Source organism: Kluyveromyces lactis, assembly GCF_000002515.2.
Source record: "Kluyveromyces lactis strain NRRL Y-1140 chromosome D complete sequence".
NCBI lineage: Eukaryota > Fungi > Ascomycota > Saccharomycetes > Saccharomycetales > Saccharomycetaceae > Kluyveromyces > Kluyveromyces lactis.
Window position 1 is genome coordinate 946,431 of NC_006040.1, and position 17,801 is coordinate 964,231.

Below are 17,801 nucleotides of genomic sequence, written 5' to 3' on the forward strand. Positions count from 1 at the left end.
GCATGGTCAGTAGCCATGCTCGGGGTAATCTTAAATTTGACATTTATTCCAGAAGGAAAAAAAAACAAAAGGCACATCTGTCGCAAATCCGGGTAATGGTAAAGAGGCTTAACGAAATTTTTCCGTGATATACACAAAGATACCTATTAAAAGGGCATTTTACTGGAACAAATAGAAAAGCTGATAAACATGCAAGAAAGGAAGCAATCCTCCTGGTTGAAATCAGGTCTTAACACCGGAGCACAATTCCCGATATATACCGTATTTTCATTTTTAGAAGCTTAGCACCCACTTCTATCAAGACAAGGGTAGGTACTACTTAGGCAAGGAAGGGAAAGACCACGAGATATAAAATGGTGCCTCTACCCAATCGAGAAGCGATGGTTCCTGTAATTAGGCTCTGGTATGTATATATGTATATATGTATATATGGATAGGAAAATAAAGTTTTGAATTGGGATGCAGGCTCAGATCAAACCACGTTGTTGGTATGGATACTGCGTCAGAAAGAAGAAGAAGAGTTTATTATGCTCTTGCGATGAGTGGTTTTTTCTTTTCTTTTTAAGACAATCTCGAATCTGCAATGCTTTGGCAGACTCTTAAAGACGTCTTGCCAAGAAACAACGTGGGTCCGACCATTTATTTTTGATTAATTGCAAGAAAGGATCATCTTCCAGATTGAGAGAGAAAGGGAGTCCGCGGTGATGAAAATATGAGCAACTTTCCGTTTCCATCCATGTTTCTCTAAGTTATGAGCTTTTCCTATAACAGTCGCCGAACTGAAACGTTAGAAAAGGACACTACGCGTGATTGTTAGGGGAACTTGAATATGAAAACAGATATACACACGGTACTCAGTACTTTTCCACCTGAATAACTGCATGAACGTACAGGTAATAATATAACAGGTATTATTCTGATTTACAAAGTAGGCTGGGCACGAGGGTCCTCCTTTGGTATATAAAGAAGGACGGACCCTCTGTAGTATCTCCTTCCTTCTCTGATGCTACCTTTTGTAATATGCTATTAGTACAGTCGGACAGTGCCCAAGAGATTAAAAAAAACACAAGATACGCCATAAGCTAAATAGATATGGATGCAACAGAGAAAACAGATATGCCGGAATTGACGGCTAGCATAACGGATCTAGAGAAGCAAGAGCTTCAGTATGAGGTCGAACTGGATGAAGCAGACGAAACCAGTGACAATACAAAACTCATCTTTTCCCAAGATAAAAAGAAGAAACAACCACGAAAACGCCCTTGGACTCCAATCACGTGGCACATAACAATGGCATTGTTGGTTATATACATCATTTCCCTTCTAGTGTTCATCAAGTTCGTGTATCCAACGATGTTTTTGGGTCCCGTTAAAGAAACTGTCAGTGCAGGTCACGTGACGCTCTTTGAGAATCTTGGAATGGCAACGCTAGATGATACAAGCATGAGCGGGTCTCTAATATGACGGAGAAACGGTCACATCTTTTGTTTTGAACGGAATTCTGTGTGCTAATTCTGATAGATACCCTTAGAAGCACAAACTACCTTATATCCGCACTTTTTAGCGCGGTGGAAACTTCGCATGTTAGGTTTAAATACTGTTATCGCCTTTCGTTTCAAAATGCTGCCAGCCAGATAGGAAACGAAAAAACAAAAAAAAGGTCGGCCTTTTAACTTTAAGCTTTTTTTGACATGTATAAATATAAAGTATATAACAATGTGTCAAATCTAGGTTTTGTTTGATGAGGTGGTTATTTGTTTGAAGGGATTAACGCTGGTGGTACAAGCACCATATAGCTGCAATATATAGTACGAGTTATGACGGTAACCATTGATGATAAGACGTTAGAAGAGCATTATTCGAAGTTCTTGAATCGTCACGTTGACAGAAGAGTTATTCTGCAATTCTGGGATGATTATTTGCCCAAGGATGTGAAACCGCATCCAAACCCATATGTTTTGGCAGCTGGTATGCCAAACGAGGGTTTGTTCCCTGTGGAATCTGTGCATGTCAATGTGGTTGAACGTCCGTTCCAGCATTTGGAGTACCCATTCAAAAGTGAAAAGATCCATGTCGGTGCTGCTGGTGAAATCGGTGTCAATGAAGCTGAATACGTGAAATCTAGGGTCGATGATGGTAGTATGGTTGATATTTGGAGGTACGATCCATCTCATGGTGATAACATTCCAATTGCCCAGGCACTACAATATTCTGACACGAAAGGGTTCCCGCAATTGATTGATTTCTCAAAGAAGTTGGTTAGTTACTTAAACAAGCCAGCTTACGACAATTGGGATGTTATGTTAGCAAATGGATCTTCTGATTCTTTATCTAAAGTTTTCACCACTTTAACAGATGAAGACGTTACCGTGTTAATGGAAGAATTTACTTTCACTCCGACTATCTCCAACGTCACTGCAAATGGTGGGATTCCGATTCCATTGAAAGTTGATATCACGGATGATGCTTCTCAGCAGGGTATTAACGTCGAGTATATGGACCAATTGCTTGAGAATTGGTCAACAGGTGAATATTCTCACTTATCTAAGCCTAGACTGTTATACACAATCGTCACAGGGCAAAATCCAACCGGTATGACACAATGCAAAGAGAAGAGACAGAAAATATACGATCTATGCGAAAAACATGACATTATAATTGTGGAAGATGATCCGTATGGTTACCTAAAGTTTTTACCCTTTGACAAGTCTGATCCATTAAAGAATCAATATAACGATGGCACTATCACTTTCGATAAATATTGTAAAGAAATATTAGCCCCCTCATATTTGACCATAGACACATCAGGGAGAGTCATTAGATTAGAAACTTTCTCCAAAGTCTTCGCCCCTGGGATGCGTCTTTCCTTCATTGTCGCCAATAAATTTATCCTAGACAAGTTATTGAAATATGCAGACATTTCTGTTAGATCGCCATGTGGTCTTGCCCAAGCTATGACCATTAATATAATAGACAAATGGGCAGAAAATTTCAATGGAGACAAGGTCAGAGCTTGGCTATCATGGGTCATGAAAGTTGCTGGTGAGTATACACATAGAAGAAATGTGCTTTTCCAAGCATTGGAAGCTACACCAGCTTATAAAGAAGAATTATTTGAATTGATTGAACCCTCTGCCGGTATGTTCATTAGTATCAAGATCAATTTTGATAAGTTCGGAGAAATCTCGGATAAATTAAAGGCCATGAATTTCTTAAACTACAAGTTGTTGGAAGAAGGTTGCATTGTAATCTTGGGTTACAGAATGGCAGTTGACAAGAAATTTTCATATGACAGGTCCAACTTTTTAAGAATTACATTTGCTATGGCTCCAGATGAAGAGCATTTACAAACAGCTGCTGAAAGGCTAGGTAAAGGTGTTGAGAGATTCTTCAAAGAGTATCACAACTGAAGGGGTCTGTTTTACAGCTCTTTCTGGTAATTGCTAATTTTCAACCTCACGTTGCACCATAAAAACAAAAGTTAGATACTTATATATGAATGCATAATTACAACGTGAAACAATAAACCTGATAGGGCCGTGAAATATGTCCCAACTGCTTTCTTTTGAGCATGAAATTGTAAAATTGCATGACATAATTTTGCATGTCAGTAGTGTAATTTGCAAGATAAATCTTTAGAGTATGTAAAAGTTGAATAAAAAATAACAAGAATGGCTAAAAGTACAGATGAAAACAGTACATGACATGAGTAGACACAGAGACATCTACCACATCTTACACGCAACACACTAACTAGAAATGGAATTACTACCGGAGGGTCAAAAGAACACGGTCACCGTTGCATACGAAGATCAACAACGTATCAATGAGTTCTCCAAGTTGATCATGAGAAAAGATGCTATCGAACAAGATTTGACGCAACAAAGAACAGAGAAAGAGTACCTCGACGACGTATCGTTGGAAATTGAATTGATAGACGAGGATGAGAAGGTACAATATAAGATCGGAGACGTCTTCGTATTTCTAAAACAGAAAGAAGTAGTTGAAAAGTTAGAATCCGATGCTGAAAACATCGACAGCAATATAGAAAAGCTAGAGAGCGATGAGGCGGAATTGGACTCAAGAATAAAAGAGCTAAAGAGTATATTGTATGCCAAATTCGGTGACAACATCAATTTGGAACGTTGAGCCCATAAATATACATTGCTGAAGTGCTTGATAGAATTGAAAAAATATCCTTAAACCGAGTAATATATGTTTGCGTATAAAATCTACATAGAAAATAATAGTAAAGACCGACACAACGTTGATTCAGTCCATAATGCAATCAAACAGCATGTTCTTTCAGCCCACCTAACGCATGAACCTCCTGGTCTTCTTCTATTTCAAGCCCCCAATTAAAATGTTGGTTCATTTCCTTGAATTTAGCGACAAACTCTTCTGGCAAATCCAAACTAAACCCATTGAATAATGTATATTCATGCGTTATAGTCCCATCAAGTTCATGTGCCACATTCACTAAATCATTGTAGTATTGGAAGCTGTCAGGATATATAACCATAAGTGAAGATACTGTATTTGACGATGACGATGATGATGTTAGTAAAGTTGAGAATTAAAGGGAAAAAAAAGGGTTAAGAAAATCCGTCCTTAAACATACACGAACTGGCCAACGCCGTTCCAATAAAAATAGGTGCAAATCTCATATCTGCGGCTAATGCTTTGTTATTACTGTTGCTACTCTATTCTTTGTTCTTGCTAACAATCTCCCTTATCCTTCATATATCATGATTCATTATTCTTTTATATGGATATCATATCTCATAGTGAGTATTTGGCAGAAGGAAAAACTGGTAATCAAAAAAAAACAACGTGATCATAAATTAATAAACGTTACCCGGTTTGAATCACGTGTTAATCACGTTCTTGATAGCCCGCCCTGCGCCTTTCGTGTCGGCCCCCGTACGGCTTCCGTTTTTTTAGGTTCGTTTCGTTATTTTTCAACTGATTTCATTCAATAGTTTCAATTTTTGTCGATTCCGAAGGTTTCCCTGTTCCCCACGTCAAGACAGTTGCAACTTTTTTGTGATGAGCCGTCGCCTTTATAGATCACACCAGCGAAACAGCTTTTCACAAAGATACTTCTGTTCACTGTGTTATCCCATTTCGATAATTAATAGTAATGACTCTGGCAGTTTGGAAAGCTCAATAGATTGATAAAAAAAAAACTGGTTCTTCAACTTAAAAGTTGCGCAAAGGAACGATGAAATATAGATCAGTTAAATAAGTGGTCTTCTCTGGAATACTACAGTATTTTTTCGAATTACAATCCGTTCAATTATATAATTGTAGTTTATATATGGTCCGTACCGTAGTGAATCACCAAACCCTACCGCATCATGCTGGTATTTGAGTCCTGTAGATCAATTTTCTTGCTATTTAATTGATCAAACCGTCTAATAGTTGTATTTATTTGGGATCGTAATCTTTTTTTTCCATTCCAATTGACATTAATATAAAAGGAATTCACTAGGATATTTTATATTTCAAGAAATATATCAAGTGAAACCACAGAGAAAGGGTTCAGATAACGTATAAGTAAGAGGTTAGAGGATTATCTTATTTATCTTGTTTATTTATATCCGCCCTAATCAAAGATGTTGAGATTCAATTCTACCCGTTCCTTTAGCTCTTCTGCTCTTTTGAAAACCGTTACTAAGAAGCACGACTTGGTCGTTATTGGTGGTGGTCCAGGTGGTTACGTTGCTGCTATCAAGGCTGCTCAACTCGGTTACGATGTTGCTTGTGTTGAGAAAAGAGGTAGACTAGGTGGTACTTGTTTAAACGTTGGTTGTATCCCATCCAAGGCTTTGTTGAACAATTCTCACCTATACCATCAAATGAAGACGGATGCTAAGCAAAGAGGTATTGATATCAACGGTGAAATCAACATTAACGTTGCTCAATTTCAAAAGGCTAAGGACACTGTCGTCAAGCAATTGACTGGTGGTATTGAAATGTTGTTCAAGAAGAATGGTGTCACTTACTACAAAGGTTTAGGTGCCTTTGAAACTGACAAATCCGTTAAGGTTCTTCCTGTGGAAGGTCTGGAAGGTTCCGTTACTGAAGATCACCTCTTGGAAAGTGACAGGATTATTGTTGCCACTGGTTCTGAAGTGACTCCATTCCCAGGTATCACCATTGATGAGGAAAGAATCGTTTCTTCTACTGGTGCTCTTTCCTTGAAAGAAATCCCAAAGAAATTGGCTATCATCGGTGGTGGTATCATCGGTTTAGAAATGGGTTCAGTTTACTCCAGATTGGGTTCTAAGGTCACTGTGATCGAATTCCAACCTCAAATTGGTGCTACCATGGATGGTGAAGTCGCTCAAACTACTCAAAAGATTTTGAAGAAACAAGGTCTCGACTTTAAGTTGAGCACCAAGGTCTTGTCTGCCTCCAGAAACGGTGACGTCGTTGACATCGAAGTCGAAGGTGCCAAGAATGGTAAGAAGGAATCTCTCCAAGCTGATGTCTTGTTGGTCGCTGTCGGCAGAAGACCATACGTCGCTGGTTTGAACGCTGAAAAGATCGGTTTGGAAGTCGACAAGCGTGGTAGATTGGTCATTGATGAACAATTATCCACCAAATTCCCACACGTCAAGGTTATCGGTGATGTTACCTTCGGTCCAATGTTGGCTCACAAGGCTGAAGAAGAAGGTATCGCTGCTGCCGAATACTTCAAGGTCGGCCACGGTCATGTCAACTACGGTAACATCCCGGCTGTCATGTACTCCCACCCAGAAGTCGCTTGGGTCGGTAAGACCGAAGAACAATTAAAGGAAGCTGGTATTCAATACAAGATTGGAAAGTTCCCATTCATCGCTAACTCTAGAGCTAAAACCAACATGGACACCGAAGGTTTCGTTAAGATTTTGATCGACGCAGAATCTGAACGTTTACTAGGTGCTCACATCATTGGTCCTAACGCTGGTGAAATGATCGCTGAAGCCGGTTTAGCATTGGAATACGGTGCTTCTGCTGAAGACATCGCTAGAGTTTGTCACGCTCATCCAACTCTATCCGAAGCTTTCAAGGAAGCTAACTTAGCTGCTTACGCCAAGCCAATCAACTTCTAATTTTTCTTGATAAAGCGAAGTGGAAAAAAAAAATTGCGGATAATTGAAGCTGCTTGATATCAATAACTATAATAAGCTACTTAACAATGGTACGTCGTATCCAGTTGTCGTCTATTTTTTTTTTTATTTATCTCGCCATCTGAAGCATCTTTCTTCTTATATATTCCTCGAATCATTCTTTGATTTCAAACTATACATTGAAAAGTAAAGATTATCAAAAATAAATAGTAAACACGTATAATATATTTAACGTAAATGATATGAAATGTTTGTAAACGAATTCTCAGAACATTCTCAGCTTGTGTGTAATAGGCACCACATCGTTATATCAAAAAAAGAGATCATTGGTCCAGAATGAACAGGGGAAATAAAAAGATTGGACGAGTCCGGAGTCGAACCGAAGACCTCTCCCATGCTAAGGGAGCGCGCTACCAACTACGCCACACGCCCTAATTTCTTATTAACAAGAGTTTTGAGTGAACCATCACCACTCCGTGTAAACATGATTTTCTATTTATATCATTACGTTTCACAATACTAACTTATAACGCATTTTGACCATTCAAATCTTATTCAGAAGCAAGAAAGATGGAAACATGGTCAGTGAAGTACCCTTGGAACAAAAATAGGCCCTAATCTATAAATTTACTACATACTCAAATTTTGAATATATAGGTTTTGCATAACAGGTTTGACTATCTATCAATACTATTCCTTCATAGATTCCAACAATATCAACATGAAAGTTGGAATTAGTAAGTTATCATTCAAAGTACTATTACCTTCCAAGATGCCAGCTAGGAAACATACAAGAACCAAATTCATGAACGACACCTCGGTGAAAAAGTTAAAGTAAACTTTCATAATCACTGTAGTTATGCCAGTAGCTGCAATGAATGCAAAAGTGCCCTCGAAAGTTTTACAAGTATTTGGCCATCTGTTTCTTCCAAATTTTTTACCAATAATGGAAGCCAATGAATCACCTACGCCTAGCGAGATGATACCGATAATGGAACCATTGATCAAAAAGGGCAAAGAGATACCGATAATGAAATAAAGGTAGGAAATAATGATTGGCCCCTTTTCATCTCTGAAGTCAGCGAAAGATCTCAAATGTTTGTCCAAATAGTGTCCCACTGGGTAAATATGTAGGAAACGAATGTACTCGACAATGAGAAAAAGGTTTACAGTTCCAGCCAACGCAATTTTCACAAAATTTGAATCCATCATGATTGCCGGAATCAAGAGGGGTAAGATTGCAAAATGCCAAACTTTTCTTGACGTATTCAAAGACCAATTAGATTTCAACGCAAACACACTGGGCAACAACAATAATGCAGAACCTAACCAGATCCCCATTATTTTCAGTCTGATCATAGAGGAACCGATGTAATCTATAAGCCATGTGAACGGTGGGACATTGTTAATGATGAGATTCGTTTGGATATAATACGAAAATCCCACAACAATCATTGGCAACAAGAGTAAGGTTCGGATCCACCGAGTAGCACCCACACTTTCCAGGCCGTACGACACTGCGGAAGTGACAGTTACCAAGACGATAAAACTTGTAAAGCATACTTGGAAAACTTGGAAATAAATAGAGTCAGACTCAACGAGGGCCAAAATATCAGTGCAAAGAAGAGCGAACATATGACACTCGGTCTTGTCTAAAGATTTCAATTTGGAAGTCTTATAAAGACCAAATATGAAGAAATAATTCAAAACCAATGCCTTAACATCGTTGGCAATGTTAGCAGATCCGTCGTCTCCCATCAGAAGAAATATTATCTGCAATGGGATCTTGAAAAAGACAGATATATCACTAATGGAAAAGGCCAAAACGGTATTCAGCAGTAGATATTGTGGCACAAATAGTGTAGAAAGTAGCAACTGCATGTAAAATAAATATATCGTATTGAATGTTGGAAGAGTGTTGACTCCCAAATTAGTCCTGGTCGCAGACATCCATAAATTAACAACATATGCCATCAATACTGACGTGACCATAGAAAATTGCTGCGAGAACCATGGTTCCGAACCATACTTCGCATACACTAGATGCGAACTAAGCCCCAATATGGTTAATTGAATCACTCTATCAGCCTCAAATACCTTGTCCAACACCTCGGAAATGATACTATCACGTGACAAATTGCCTTTAGATCCGCTGTTTACATTTGAGTTCTCTTTAGAATATACATTTCCAACGCCTAAATCCGAGGTAGCACCTTTAGCTAACGTGGAAGTTGGCATATTAAGTTTGATTGCTTACTTAAAATCCATTCGTAACCATAACCAGAAGGCACCTAACTGTTTATTTCGGTGAATGTGTTTACTGCATTAAACAGGTCATAAACCATATATTATGATCAGATTTCGTCTAATGGAAAAAGACGAAATTTCCTGAAAGCAGTACAACCGGCGATCTGCCAGCCCTCAACTGGTGACGGGCACCACGAGATCCGGGTAATGAATATCTTTTCATTCTGAAAAATTTTTATTTAAGAAAAATTTTTCTGTTACAATTAATCTGCTCGACTTCTAACCACTATTTGTTTCTAACTAGCTTACGTTATAAGTTTATTCTAAATGCTCTATCATCAAGCACAAGATAGAAGGGTGTATTCCACCCCTCCGTTTTACTACTATGTTAGTAACTCTATTAAAAACGAGTTACTAGCACGTTAGGAAGTGAAGAAAGTTTATTTTGTGTGTGTTATCTGCGATTGATGGTTGCTATCCCATTATTTGTTTCTTTATTGTGTTTTGTACGATAAAGCATTGTTATGTGATCACTTGTGATGACTTCATTTCAAAATACAAACTAGAGTTTCTGAATAAAAATTTATGATTAGAAACGAATGCAAATAAACTGAAGACCCACATATTATGTGATGTCCGTACCTGAAGAAACGACAGTATTTGGAAACGGATAATGGGATACCTTGTACGTGTTTCAATCCCGTTGATATAGCGATAGTTTTCTTTTCATTACAGTTGTAATGGACAGCCATCAAAAGGTGGATAGATGAAGGAATTTTCCTTTATCTGTTACCTCTTCATAGATACACACATATCAATCGATTTACTATGATGATCCTTACAAAAACAAAAGCTGGAATTACTGGCTGAAAGACTACGTGTTGATAAGTTTTTGGCAATAAGACTGATTAATCGATTGATATAGTGAATTCTTTTTTCATTTTCCCTGGAGATCAACTTCACTCCAGACTCTACTAACTATTTATTCACTTTATCAAAAGAATTATTACAAGCTAAACGAGAAACCTTGGCATGAATATGCCGATACCCAAGAACAGACGTTCTTGAAAATGATTCAAAGAGAATACAGAGTGTTTTCATTACTATTTGAAATGAGGAGTCATAGCACTGGGCACTGAAATATTTAAAAAATATGAGTGACACCGCTTTTTATGGTAGGCCTCAGAAACCTGCCGTGACTGATCAAATAGGTCCTTTCCTAGACCTATTAGTTGTCCATTTGTTTACTAATGTCTCTGTAGTCCCTCAGAATCATTTCTTTCGTTTTCACTTTTAATAGCACCTTTTTTTTGGAGAATGTTTCGAATATTCTGCGTCGAATGATGAGCTTTTATAGATGACGAGTCTGACTATTCAGTTGAAGACACAACTATTTTAATACCATTCATGCATTTCTGACTCTTGATTCTTGTATTCGATTCAATTTTCAAAAAAATTTAAAGATGCAAGCACTATAACTCAGTTCATCCTCCGGAAGAACACACAAGGTTTAGACCTAGACTCTGAACAATTCACGATTGAAAAGCATAGGAATGAGTTCATTCCAAAGGAGAAGAGGTCATACAGTCATGTACTCGTGATGAAAAAGTTTTTAAAAATTGACAAGCATATGTCTTAATCTTTTAGTGACGACAAACTTTAACCGTCTGATATTGAATGTGATATTTTCTCCCTGCTTTAATTCTGTTCAGAAGTTTTAGCCTTTCCATGAGGAGTTCACCACAGCTCCTTACAACACACAATTCGGTTGTTTTCGTTTGTTCCTGTTGGAGAATGTTTATGATGATTATCCACTTTTCACGACGGTCAGCTGTTATCCCCGAAATGTTTATTTGGGGATGTTGATGATATTTTGCCTGTGACAGGGCGTGGTACTGATTTCTAATTCTCCAATCAGTCTATTTTTCCGTTTTTACCCATTCGAACTCTTGATCTTGTAGTCGCTTCTCTACTCTTGAAACGCTAAAGCATAATCGTAATTTTAGTTTGAGGACAAACTAGTTCTGATATGTTAGATATTTGAAGTGATGATTGTACGTTTTTGAAGGAGATTCGCTCAATGACTAAACCTTCTTAAATAATTTTTCGATTTGCATGTCAGTCTGATCATATTTTGGTATTTTAAACATATACGAAATCTCATTTGCAATTGCAATCACTTTAGTAACTTGTATACAAATATTTAACTTAAATATGATACGCAGTGCTGTTCAACTCCAAACCTCATGCTGAAGTTTGTGGTCGTATTTTATTTATCAATGTATTTTCTTTCCATAATTCTATATTTCTTATTAAACTTTCCTTTAATATTCTTGCAGAAAATTTTCCAAGAGCTCATCGCATAAGAAATAGCATCTCATCGATTCAACGACGAAGACACCGGCTCAGTTAAGTACGGTCAACCGAAACCAAGCACTTTGAGTTTGATAGATATGGGTAAAGATAATCTGATTTTCAAGCTGGACAATTTGGAATACCAAATTCATTATATGAACAATGAAGCTGAACAGTTCCAACCAAGGTTCAAGCAAACTTTGCAGTTCTTCAACTCGAAGAGCAGAAAGACTAATAAGAAAGTTACTAAATTGTTAGAAGCTGCTGACAAGCAAAAAATAAATGGTGAAATCAGCTCACTTCGATTGAAGATTCTTGACCAAAAAATTCATCATGTTTTGCAAAGGTTGCAGACTCACTGGATAAAAAATCCTCTTATTTTAAGAGAACCAGAGGTCGCCAAGATTGGTGCTGAACAGTTTATCAAATATATGTCATACAGCAAGCTAGTGAAGCTTACAATGTCTTTAATGGGTGGGAACAAAACATGTCCAGAATGGTTCCGCGAGCATGAGTTTTACCAAATCAGTAACGATAAGACAAATGAACTGAACCCAAGTCGAATCTATAATGGGGTCTTTTCGAAGAACAAGCTTAATTCATTGGTCTCAAAACTTCTGAATAATAAGAACGTAAAAGATCTCATACAGACATATGAAAATGGTATTCATGTAATTCTCAATGAAAAGGATAAGATTCAGAAGGATACCACTACAGCTTCTACCAAGCAGTCCAAAACAAAATCGGAAGATACATCAACTGATAAAAACATCGATGGAGTGTCAAAAACGGAGAAAGGCGCTACAGAATCTGAATCTGAATCTGATTTATTAGAAGAAAATTCAGAAAGGGAAGCTCCTGAACTTGATTCAGAAACAGAAGAGTTACTTTCAAAACAATACGATGGTTTATTAGTGGGATCTGATGAGGAAAGTGAACCAGAATTTCAATTGGACCCAACGATAGACTATAACCAGGTGACTGATGAAGAAGACAAAGAGGAATATTCTGCTGATGAGGATGACGAGGAAAATTCGGATTCAGACTCCGGAGAGCCCTCTAACAAGAAGCCTAAATATAATCTACCTGAGTTAATGAACGGTTACATTAGTGGCGATGAGGAGGAAGATTTGGATGATAAGGTAGCAAGAAAGCAAATCGCAGCTGTGCCTGTGAAGAAGAACCGTAGAGGACAAAGAGCTAGACAAAAAATCTGGGAGAAGAAGTACGGTTCACAAGCTAAGCATGTCCAAAGACAGCTTGAGAAAGAACATAAAGAACGTGAAACAAGACAACAGGAATACGAACAAAGACAAGCAAAACGTGAGGCAAAAGCAGCCCAATTAGCGGAACAACAGAGGAAGCGCGTTTCTCAATACAACTCTCAAAGTTCAACTTCTAACATACCGCCACCACCACAACCGGTCATTACAGCTGATAAGCCTATCCATCCATCCTGGGAGGCTAAGAGGATTGCCGAAGAGAAACAGAAGAACGTTAAGTTCCAAGGTAAAAAGATTACCTTTGGTTGATCCTGATAGCATAGATGTTTATCCGCTCAATATAAAATATATATAAATATATGTATTTATTTAAATATTTGATAGAAGATTTGGTAGTATTTGAAGTAGTATCACAATAGAAGAAATGTTTTTAAAATATCCTTTTTAGAAAGGAGTAACGAATGTTGTTGGGAAAGTCTTGACATAAAATCTTCTCAACGTAACACAAATGGAAAGAATAATAAATGATAAATGATGAATTTACAAAAAAGTCTTTTGTTTTTCTATGTCCTTAGTTTGTAAGAGAACATTAAACTGTTTCAAAGTTCAACTTCGCCAGTTAATGGATCTCTTTTCTTGAAGCTCAACAACAAGTCATCTTTAGGGAAGATAGTGGCGAAGACCTTAATCTTTTCAGATAATGGGGTCACTTTGTGTTCCCAATCAGAGAACATGGCAAACTTACCGATTAAACCAGTGAAGGTTTGCATGACGTAGGTTTGACCCAAACAAACGTGAGGACCACAGCCGAAGACCAACCAGTTCTTCTTTGCTTGGTTAGCTGCAGATCCTTCAACCCACCTTTCTGGAATAAATTCATCTGGATCTTCGTAAACCTCTGGGTCATGTAGAGCAGGGTACAAAGTTGGAATCAACATAGAACCCTTTGGAGCAGAGTAAGTTGGAACGACAGGGAAAGACTTCTTCACATAGTATGGAACCATAATGACAGGTGGCCTATAACGAAGGGTTTCCTTAACAACCATGTTTGTGTATTTCATTTCGTCAATCAAATCCATAGACAATTTGACGTTTGGATCATTGTTTCTGACTCTTAATTGTTCTTCTCTAATATTTGCCATGACATCTGGTCTATCAGCGATAATTTGGAAAATCCAACAAGCCAAAGAGGAAGAAGCATCTTGAGAAGCAAACAAAAAGGTGAAAATTGCTTCTGACATTTCTCTGTTAGTGAATTCTCTGTGGTACAACTTGGAATCAGCGTCATCCTTGTTCTTAGCCTCATGCATCAAGGAACACCAAGCATCCAACACACAAGTACTTTCACCACCAGCAGCAATGTGGTCCTTGGCCATTTGAGCACACTGTTCGAAAATTTTCATGGTCATATCAGCCGTCTTCTTACCGTACCAAGTCTTGGTGTATGGGATAATAATTGGGAAGTTCACCAATTCCAAAGCAGCAGTGACCAAATAGTAATCGTCAGCAACTTTTCTAATTTGATCTTCAGTAATGTAATCACCACAGAAGGCCTTTAAAGATAAAGCACACATGATTTCTCTCATATCGTGGAAGAAAACACGAGCCTCGTACTTATTTTCCTTGGACAATTCAATGAATTTCTCAATGTATTTATCCATCAGCAATTCTTGAGAAGGCATGTATTTGGCCAACGCTTGCTTAGTGAACAACCCGTTCAAAGATTTTCTGTAATCCACATGTTCTTTACCATCCAAAAACACCCAATTGCTTGGTCTTAAGATCTTAACTGCAACGTCAACGACACAAGGCTTAACGTATTGAGGAGATTGGAAAATTTTTCTAGCCAAATCCCTGGTAGAAGCGATGACCACGAACTTATGGAAGATGGAAACACAGGACAATGGACCAGAATTCCATTTAGCTAAATATTCTTCGAACTTAGGATCAAAAGACTCCAAGAATGGACCGATAACTGGCCAAACCTTCCATTTTGGACCTGCAATATTTCCCTTTTGTATTTGATAAGACACTTGGTCCCAAACGATAACAATGGCTACCAAAGTGCAAAACAATTTAAAATAAGACATTTGCTGGACAGTTTCAACCAATTGTTGAGCATTAGCTAAACTAAACAGCTTAACGCTAGCCTCAGAGGCCACTTGCGTCGCATTAGATGTCTGAGAAACAACGATATTATCCATTACTTTAGAAACAAAATCAAACAGAATAACACACACTCCTTCTCTCGGTTCAGGAAAGTTCTAAAAAACAATGATATTCCCTGGAAATGAAGAATGGAAATCTTGCCGTCTTAAAAACAACTTACAATGTCTATTTAGAAGGACCCTTCACTGGAAAAGACTTCTTTCCCATTCGACAGTGATGATGGGATAACGTTTTATATACAGGCTATCGTTAATTTTTTTTTTCTTTATCGTCGTTTAGCTCAAGGAAAAAAAAAGCGAATCCGTTTCTTATGATATTCGAATCGACCGATGAGTTGCTAGGCAGATGATTGCGTGAACGATGTGGATGTTACTGCAGATGTTACTGTACATGCAGGTTACGAGATATGTCCGATAAAGGTTTCATTACTTGACAGTTTACAGTGTTATATCGGCGAACCGTTTATGATAAAAAAGTGATTGTTTATTAGCTAGGTTCGGTGGGATATACATGATGATTACGTTTATCATATTCCAGAGAGGCTTTGTTGGAGCCAGCCGATAGTTCTCTTCTTTTGATTACCATCACTATCCTTGTATATTCTTTTGTTTTCGAGCATTTGTACCATTTCTTCTTCAGATTTCCCCTTCTTGATGCCGTTTAAGATGAATTTGTACATTCTCTTCCGTCTAGAGTAAGTTTTCTTGTTCTTATTGGCTCGCCATTTGTTCCCGAACTTTTGGTCGAGCGATTTGATGCTGGGCCTACCGTCGATGCCTTGGGTGTATTCTCTCCATATTTCTTTCACACTGGATGGTGCCTTGATCATTGTAAATTTGGGTTCCTTCTTGGAGTCCCCGTGTAGTTTTAGTTTATCCGAAGCAGAAGTGGCAATATTGGCAGTAGTAGTGCCAGTAGCAACACCGGTAGCAGCACCAGATGTAGCAGCAGCTGATGCGTTGCTTTCTTGTTTGGGATTTTCTGTGTCTGCAGTTGATCTAATAACTGTTCCTTGGAGTTGACTGCTAGTGTTAGTTGCTGTATCGATGGTATTCATATGGTTATTAGTAGTAGAATTAACAGTTCCGTTGGTCCCCGAAGGATCCCTCCCCTCTATAGAGTTACCTGGTTTCATCGATTTCTTTGTCAAAGTTTCCCTGCCTTCAACGTTATCGTGGTCGTTTACGTCGCGACTATCGTCGTTCTCATCTTCCTCGTCCTCTGCTTCGTCTTCCTCGTCATCTATATCGTCTTCCTCGTCATCAGAATCGCTTGAGTTCGACGATGAATGGGAAGTTGAAGATATCCCAAACTTGATGCTCTTGTCAGAAAGTGGGTGTTGTGATCCGCCGTTGTGAGTTAGTTGTTGATGTTGAGGCAACATCACTTTTGACAACGCGTCCAGATTCAAATTTGGTAGACTTGCGCTATAATTGATTGGTTGGCTAGTGCTATGGGTCTTGGTATGAGATAGAGTGATCGGAGACTCATTTGACGATGATGGGTTCTTTCTTCTTTTCTTCAAGCCGCTGGGATCTAACATGAATTCGTTGGCAGACTTCGTTAGAAACCTATCTATCTGGTCTTTTGAATTACCAAGTTGGTTCAAATTAACTTGTTCACCAGGTACGTATGACATAGGGGCAGCCATGCTACTTAGCTGCATTGCATTATTATACCCATTCATCGTTTGGCCCATATCATTCCCTTGTGGATTCCCCGCAGGGAATCCATAAGTGTTTTTCCTTATATGCTTATTACTAACGTTGCTGATCGCATTAATCAGTTCCGCGGCGAACGCCCCATCGCCTTGGTTACTCACTTGTCTCTTTAATGAAAATATGTTACTCTTTATCTCATCTAAAACATCTATAACCTTGTTTTCCATTTGGTGCATATCGTTCTTCCATAGCGATTGCTGTTGTGAATGAGAATCGATCTTATTGCATACGTTGTCCATCAACATCTCCATTCTTAATATCCTTTGATCTATATCCGCTAACCTCTGAGCTATTTGCACTTGGAAATTTGTCGAACCCCCAGTTGAAATAGAAGGGGTTGATTGCATCGTTGGTTGAGATGGACCGGTACTTGCTGCTGCTGCCGCTGCGGCAGCAGCTGCGGCAGCGGCAGAATTATTCATGGTATCATCTGCTGGTAACGTAAATGCAGGATCCATATGGCTAGCATTGTTGAGCATCTGTTGATTATTCCTGGCATTCTGTCCATCGACCAAGTTGACTCCCACCGGCTCCTCACTAGTTTCCAGAATTAATCTATCACCAATTAACGTTCCGGATTGAGGCTGTTCCAACAGGTAACTCATCGAATTGGCTACATCACTGTTCATAGTATTACCGAGCCGCGTATTGATCGGCGTAGTACCCATTCCAACGTGCATCTTCATGTTCAAATCCTTGTCTCCCTTTAATTTGCCATTTCTCGCATCTTCTGTTGTCATTATCCCATTATTGGAATCGCCCTCCCTCGGCAAAACCATATTCAACCCACTTAAGCCGTTCGGACTACCATGCAAAGAGTTCTTCCTATTCTCCATGGCGCTCATTATTCTATCAGTAATTAGTTTATCGGTGGTATCAGACTATAATCCAAGTAAAATCAATTTTCCTTCTAAAACTCTGATCCCATTAAACCTATTCGATCCGAACCTCCTAATCCTTAGTTTCTT

General features: G+C 38.4%; 9 protein-coding genes and 8 non-coding genes across 17 annotated transcripts; 12 read left to right on the top strand and 5 right to left on the bottom strand.

Annotated features, from left to right (window-relative positions):
- Positions 1 to 1,092: 1,092 nt before the first annotated feature.
- On the top strand, positions 1,093 to 1,464 carry KLLA0_D11088g (uncharacterized protein; the record flags this gene model as incomplete). The annotated part of the gene is made up of 1 exon (XM_453556.1): positions 1,093 to 1,464. The coding sequence occupies one exon, from the start codon at positions 1,093 to 1,095 to the stop codon at positions 1,462 to 1,464; it is 372 nt and encodes a 123-aa protein (XP_453556.1).
- A 353-nt stretch (positions 1,465 to 1,817) lies between these two features.
- ARO9 (aromatic-amino-acid:2-oxoglutarate transaminase) lies at positions 1,818 to 3,410 on the top strand (the record flags this gene model as incomplete). The annotated part of the gene is made up of 1 exon (XM_453557.1): positions 1,818 to 3,410. One exon carries the CDS (start codon positions 1,818 to 1,820, stop codon positions 3,408 to 3,410), a length of 1,593 nt encoding a protein of 530 aa, XP_453557.1.
- A 349-nt stretch (positions 3,411 to 3,759) lies between these two features.
- GIM3 (tubulin-binding prefolding complex subunit GIM3) lies at positions 3,760 to 4,149 on the top strand (the record flags this gene model as incomplete). Its single annotated transcript, XM_453558.1, has 1 exon — positions 3,760 to 4,149. The coding sequence occupies one exon, from the start codon at positions 3,760 to 3,762 to the stop codon at positions 4,147 to 4,149; it is 390 nt and encodes a 129-aa protein (XP_453558.1).
- A 139-nt stretch (positions 4,150 to 4,288) lies between these two features.
- On the bottom strand, positions 4,289 to 4,667 carry KLLA0_D11143g (uncharacterized protein; the record flags this gene model as incomplete). Its single annotated transcript, XM_002999326.1, has 2 exons — positions 4,289 to 4,533; positions 4,622 to 4,667. 2 exons carry the CDS (start codon positions 4,665 to 4,667, stop codon positions 4,289 to 4,291), a joined length of 291 nt encoding a protein of 96 aa, XP_002999372.1.
- A 951-nt stretch (positions 4,668 to 5,618) lies between these two features.
- Positions 5,619 to 7,100, top strand: LPD1 (dihydrolipoyl dehydrogenase; the record flags this gene model as incomplete). The annotated part of the gene is made up of 1 exon (XM_453559.1): positions 5,619 to 7,100. The coding sequence occupies one exon, from the start codon at positions 5,619 to 5,621 to the stop codon at positions 7,098 to 7,100; it is 1,482 nt and encodes a 493-aa protein (XP_453559.1).
- A 377-nt stretch (positions 7,101 to 7,477) lies between these two features.
- Positions 7,478 to 7,550, bottom strand: KLLA0_D11176r. Its single transcript has one exon. It is a non-coding gene; the product is annotated as a tRNA-Ala (tRNA).
- Positions 7,551 to 7,808: 258 nt separating this feature from the next.
- On the bottom strand, positions 7,809 to 9,356 carry SEC59 (dolichol kinase; the record flags this gene model as incomplete). The annotated part of the gene is made up of 1 exon (XM_453560.1): positions 7,809 to 9,356. The coding sequence occupies one exon, from the start codon at positions 9,354 to 9,356 to the stop codon at positions 7,809 to 7,811; it is 1,548 nt and encodes a 515-aa protein (XP_453560.1).
- A 541-nt stretch (positions 9,357 to 9,897) lies between these two features.
- SNR78 lies at positions 9,898 to 9,981 on the top strand. The gene has a single exon (XR_002633577.1). It is a non-coding gene; the product is annotated as a snR78 (small nucleolar RNA).
- A 208-nt stretch (positions 9,982 to 10,189) lies between these two features.
- On the top strand, positions 10,190 to 10,275 carry SNR77. Its single transcript, XR_002633578.1, has one exon. It is a non-coding gene; the product is annotated as a snR77 (small nucleolar RNA).
- Positions 10,276 to 10,468: 193 nt separating this feature from the next.
- On the top strand, positions 10,469 to 10,576 carry SNR76. Its single transcript, XR_002633579.1, has one exon. It is a non-coding gene; the product is annotated as a snR76 (small nucleolar RNA).
- A 127-nt stretch (positions 10,577 to 10,703) lies between these two features.
- SNR75 lies at positions 10,704 to 10,787 on the top strand. The gene has a single exon (XR_002633580.1). It is a non-coding gene; the product is annotated as a snR75 (small nucleolar RNA).
- Positions 10,788 to 10,956: 169 nt separating this feature from the next.
- SNR74 lies at positions 10,957 to 11,039 on the top strand. Its single transcript, XR_002633581.1, has one exon. It is a non-coding gene; the product is annotated as a snR74 (small nucleolar RNA).
- Positions 11,040 to 11,161: 122 nt separating this feature from the next.
- SNR73 lies at positions 11,162 to 11,266 on the top strand. Its single transcript, XR_002633582.1, has one exon. It is a non-coding gene; the product is annotated as a snR73 (small nucleolar RNA).
- A 140-nt stretch (positions 11,267 to 11,406) lies between these two features.
- On the top strand, positions 11,407 to 11,495 carry SNR72. Its single transcript, XR_002633583.1, has one exon. It is a non-coding gene; the product is annotated as a snR72 (small nucleolar RNA).
- Positions 11,496 to 11,818: 323 nt separating this feature from the next.
- On the top strand, positions 11,819 to 13,252 carry BUD22 (Bud22p; the record flags this gene model as incomplete). The annotated part of the gene is made up of 1 exon (XM_453561.1): positions 11,819 to 13,252. One exon carries the CDS (start codon positions 11,819 to 11,821, stop codon positions 13,250 to 13,252), a length of 1,434 nt encoding a protein of 477 aa, XP_453561.1.
- A 290-nt stretch (positions 13,253 to 13,542) lies between these two features.
- On the bottom strand, positions 13,543 to 15,147 carry ERG5 (C-22 sterol desaturase; the record flags this gene model as incomplete). The annotated part of the gene is made up of 1 exon (XM_453562.1): positions 13,543 to 15,147. One exon carries the CDS (start codon positions 15,145 to 15,147, stop codon positions 13,543 to 13,545), a length of 1,605 nt encoding a protein of 534 aa, XP_453562.1.
- A 491-nt stretch (positions 15,148 to 15,638) lies between these two features.
- On the bottom strand, positions 15,639 to 17,678 carry HOT1 (Hot1p; the record flags this gene model as incomplete). Its single annotated transcript, XM_453563.1, has 1 exon — positions 15,639 to 17,678. One exon carries the CDS (start codon positions 17,676 to 17,678, stop codon positions 15,639 to 15,641), a length of 2,040 nt encoding a protein of 679 aa, XP_453563.1.
- Positions 17,679 to 17,801: the final 123 nt, after the last annotated feature.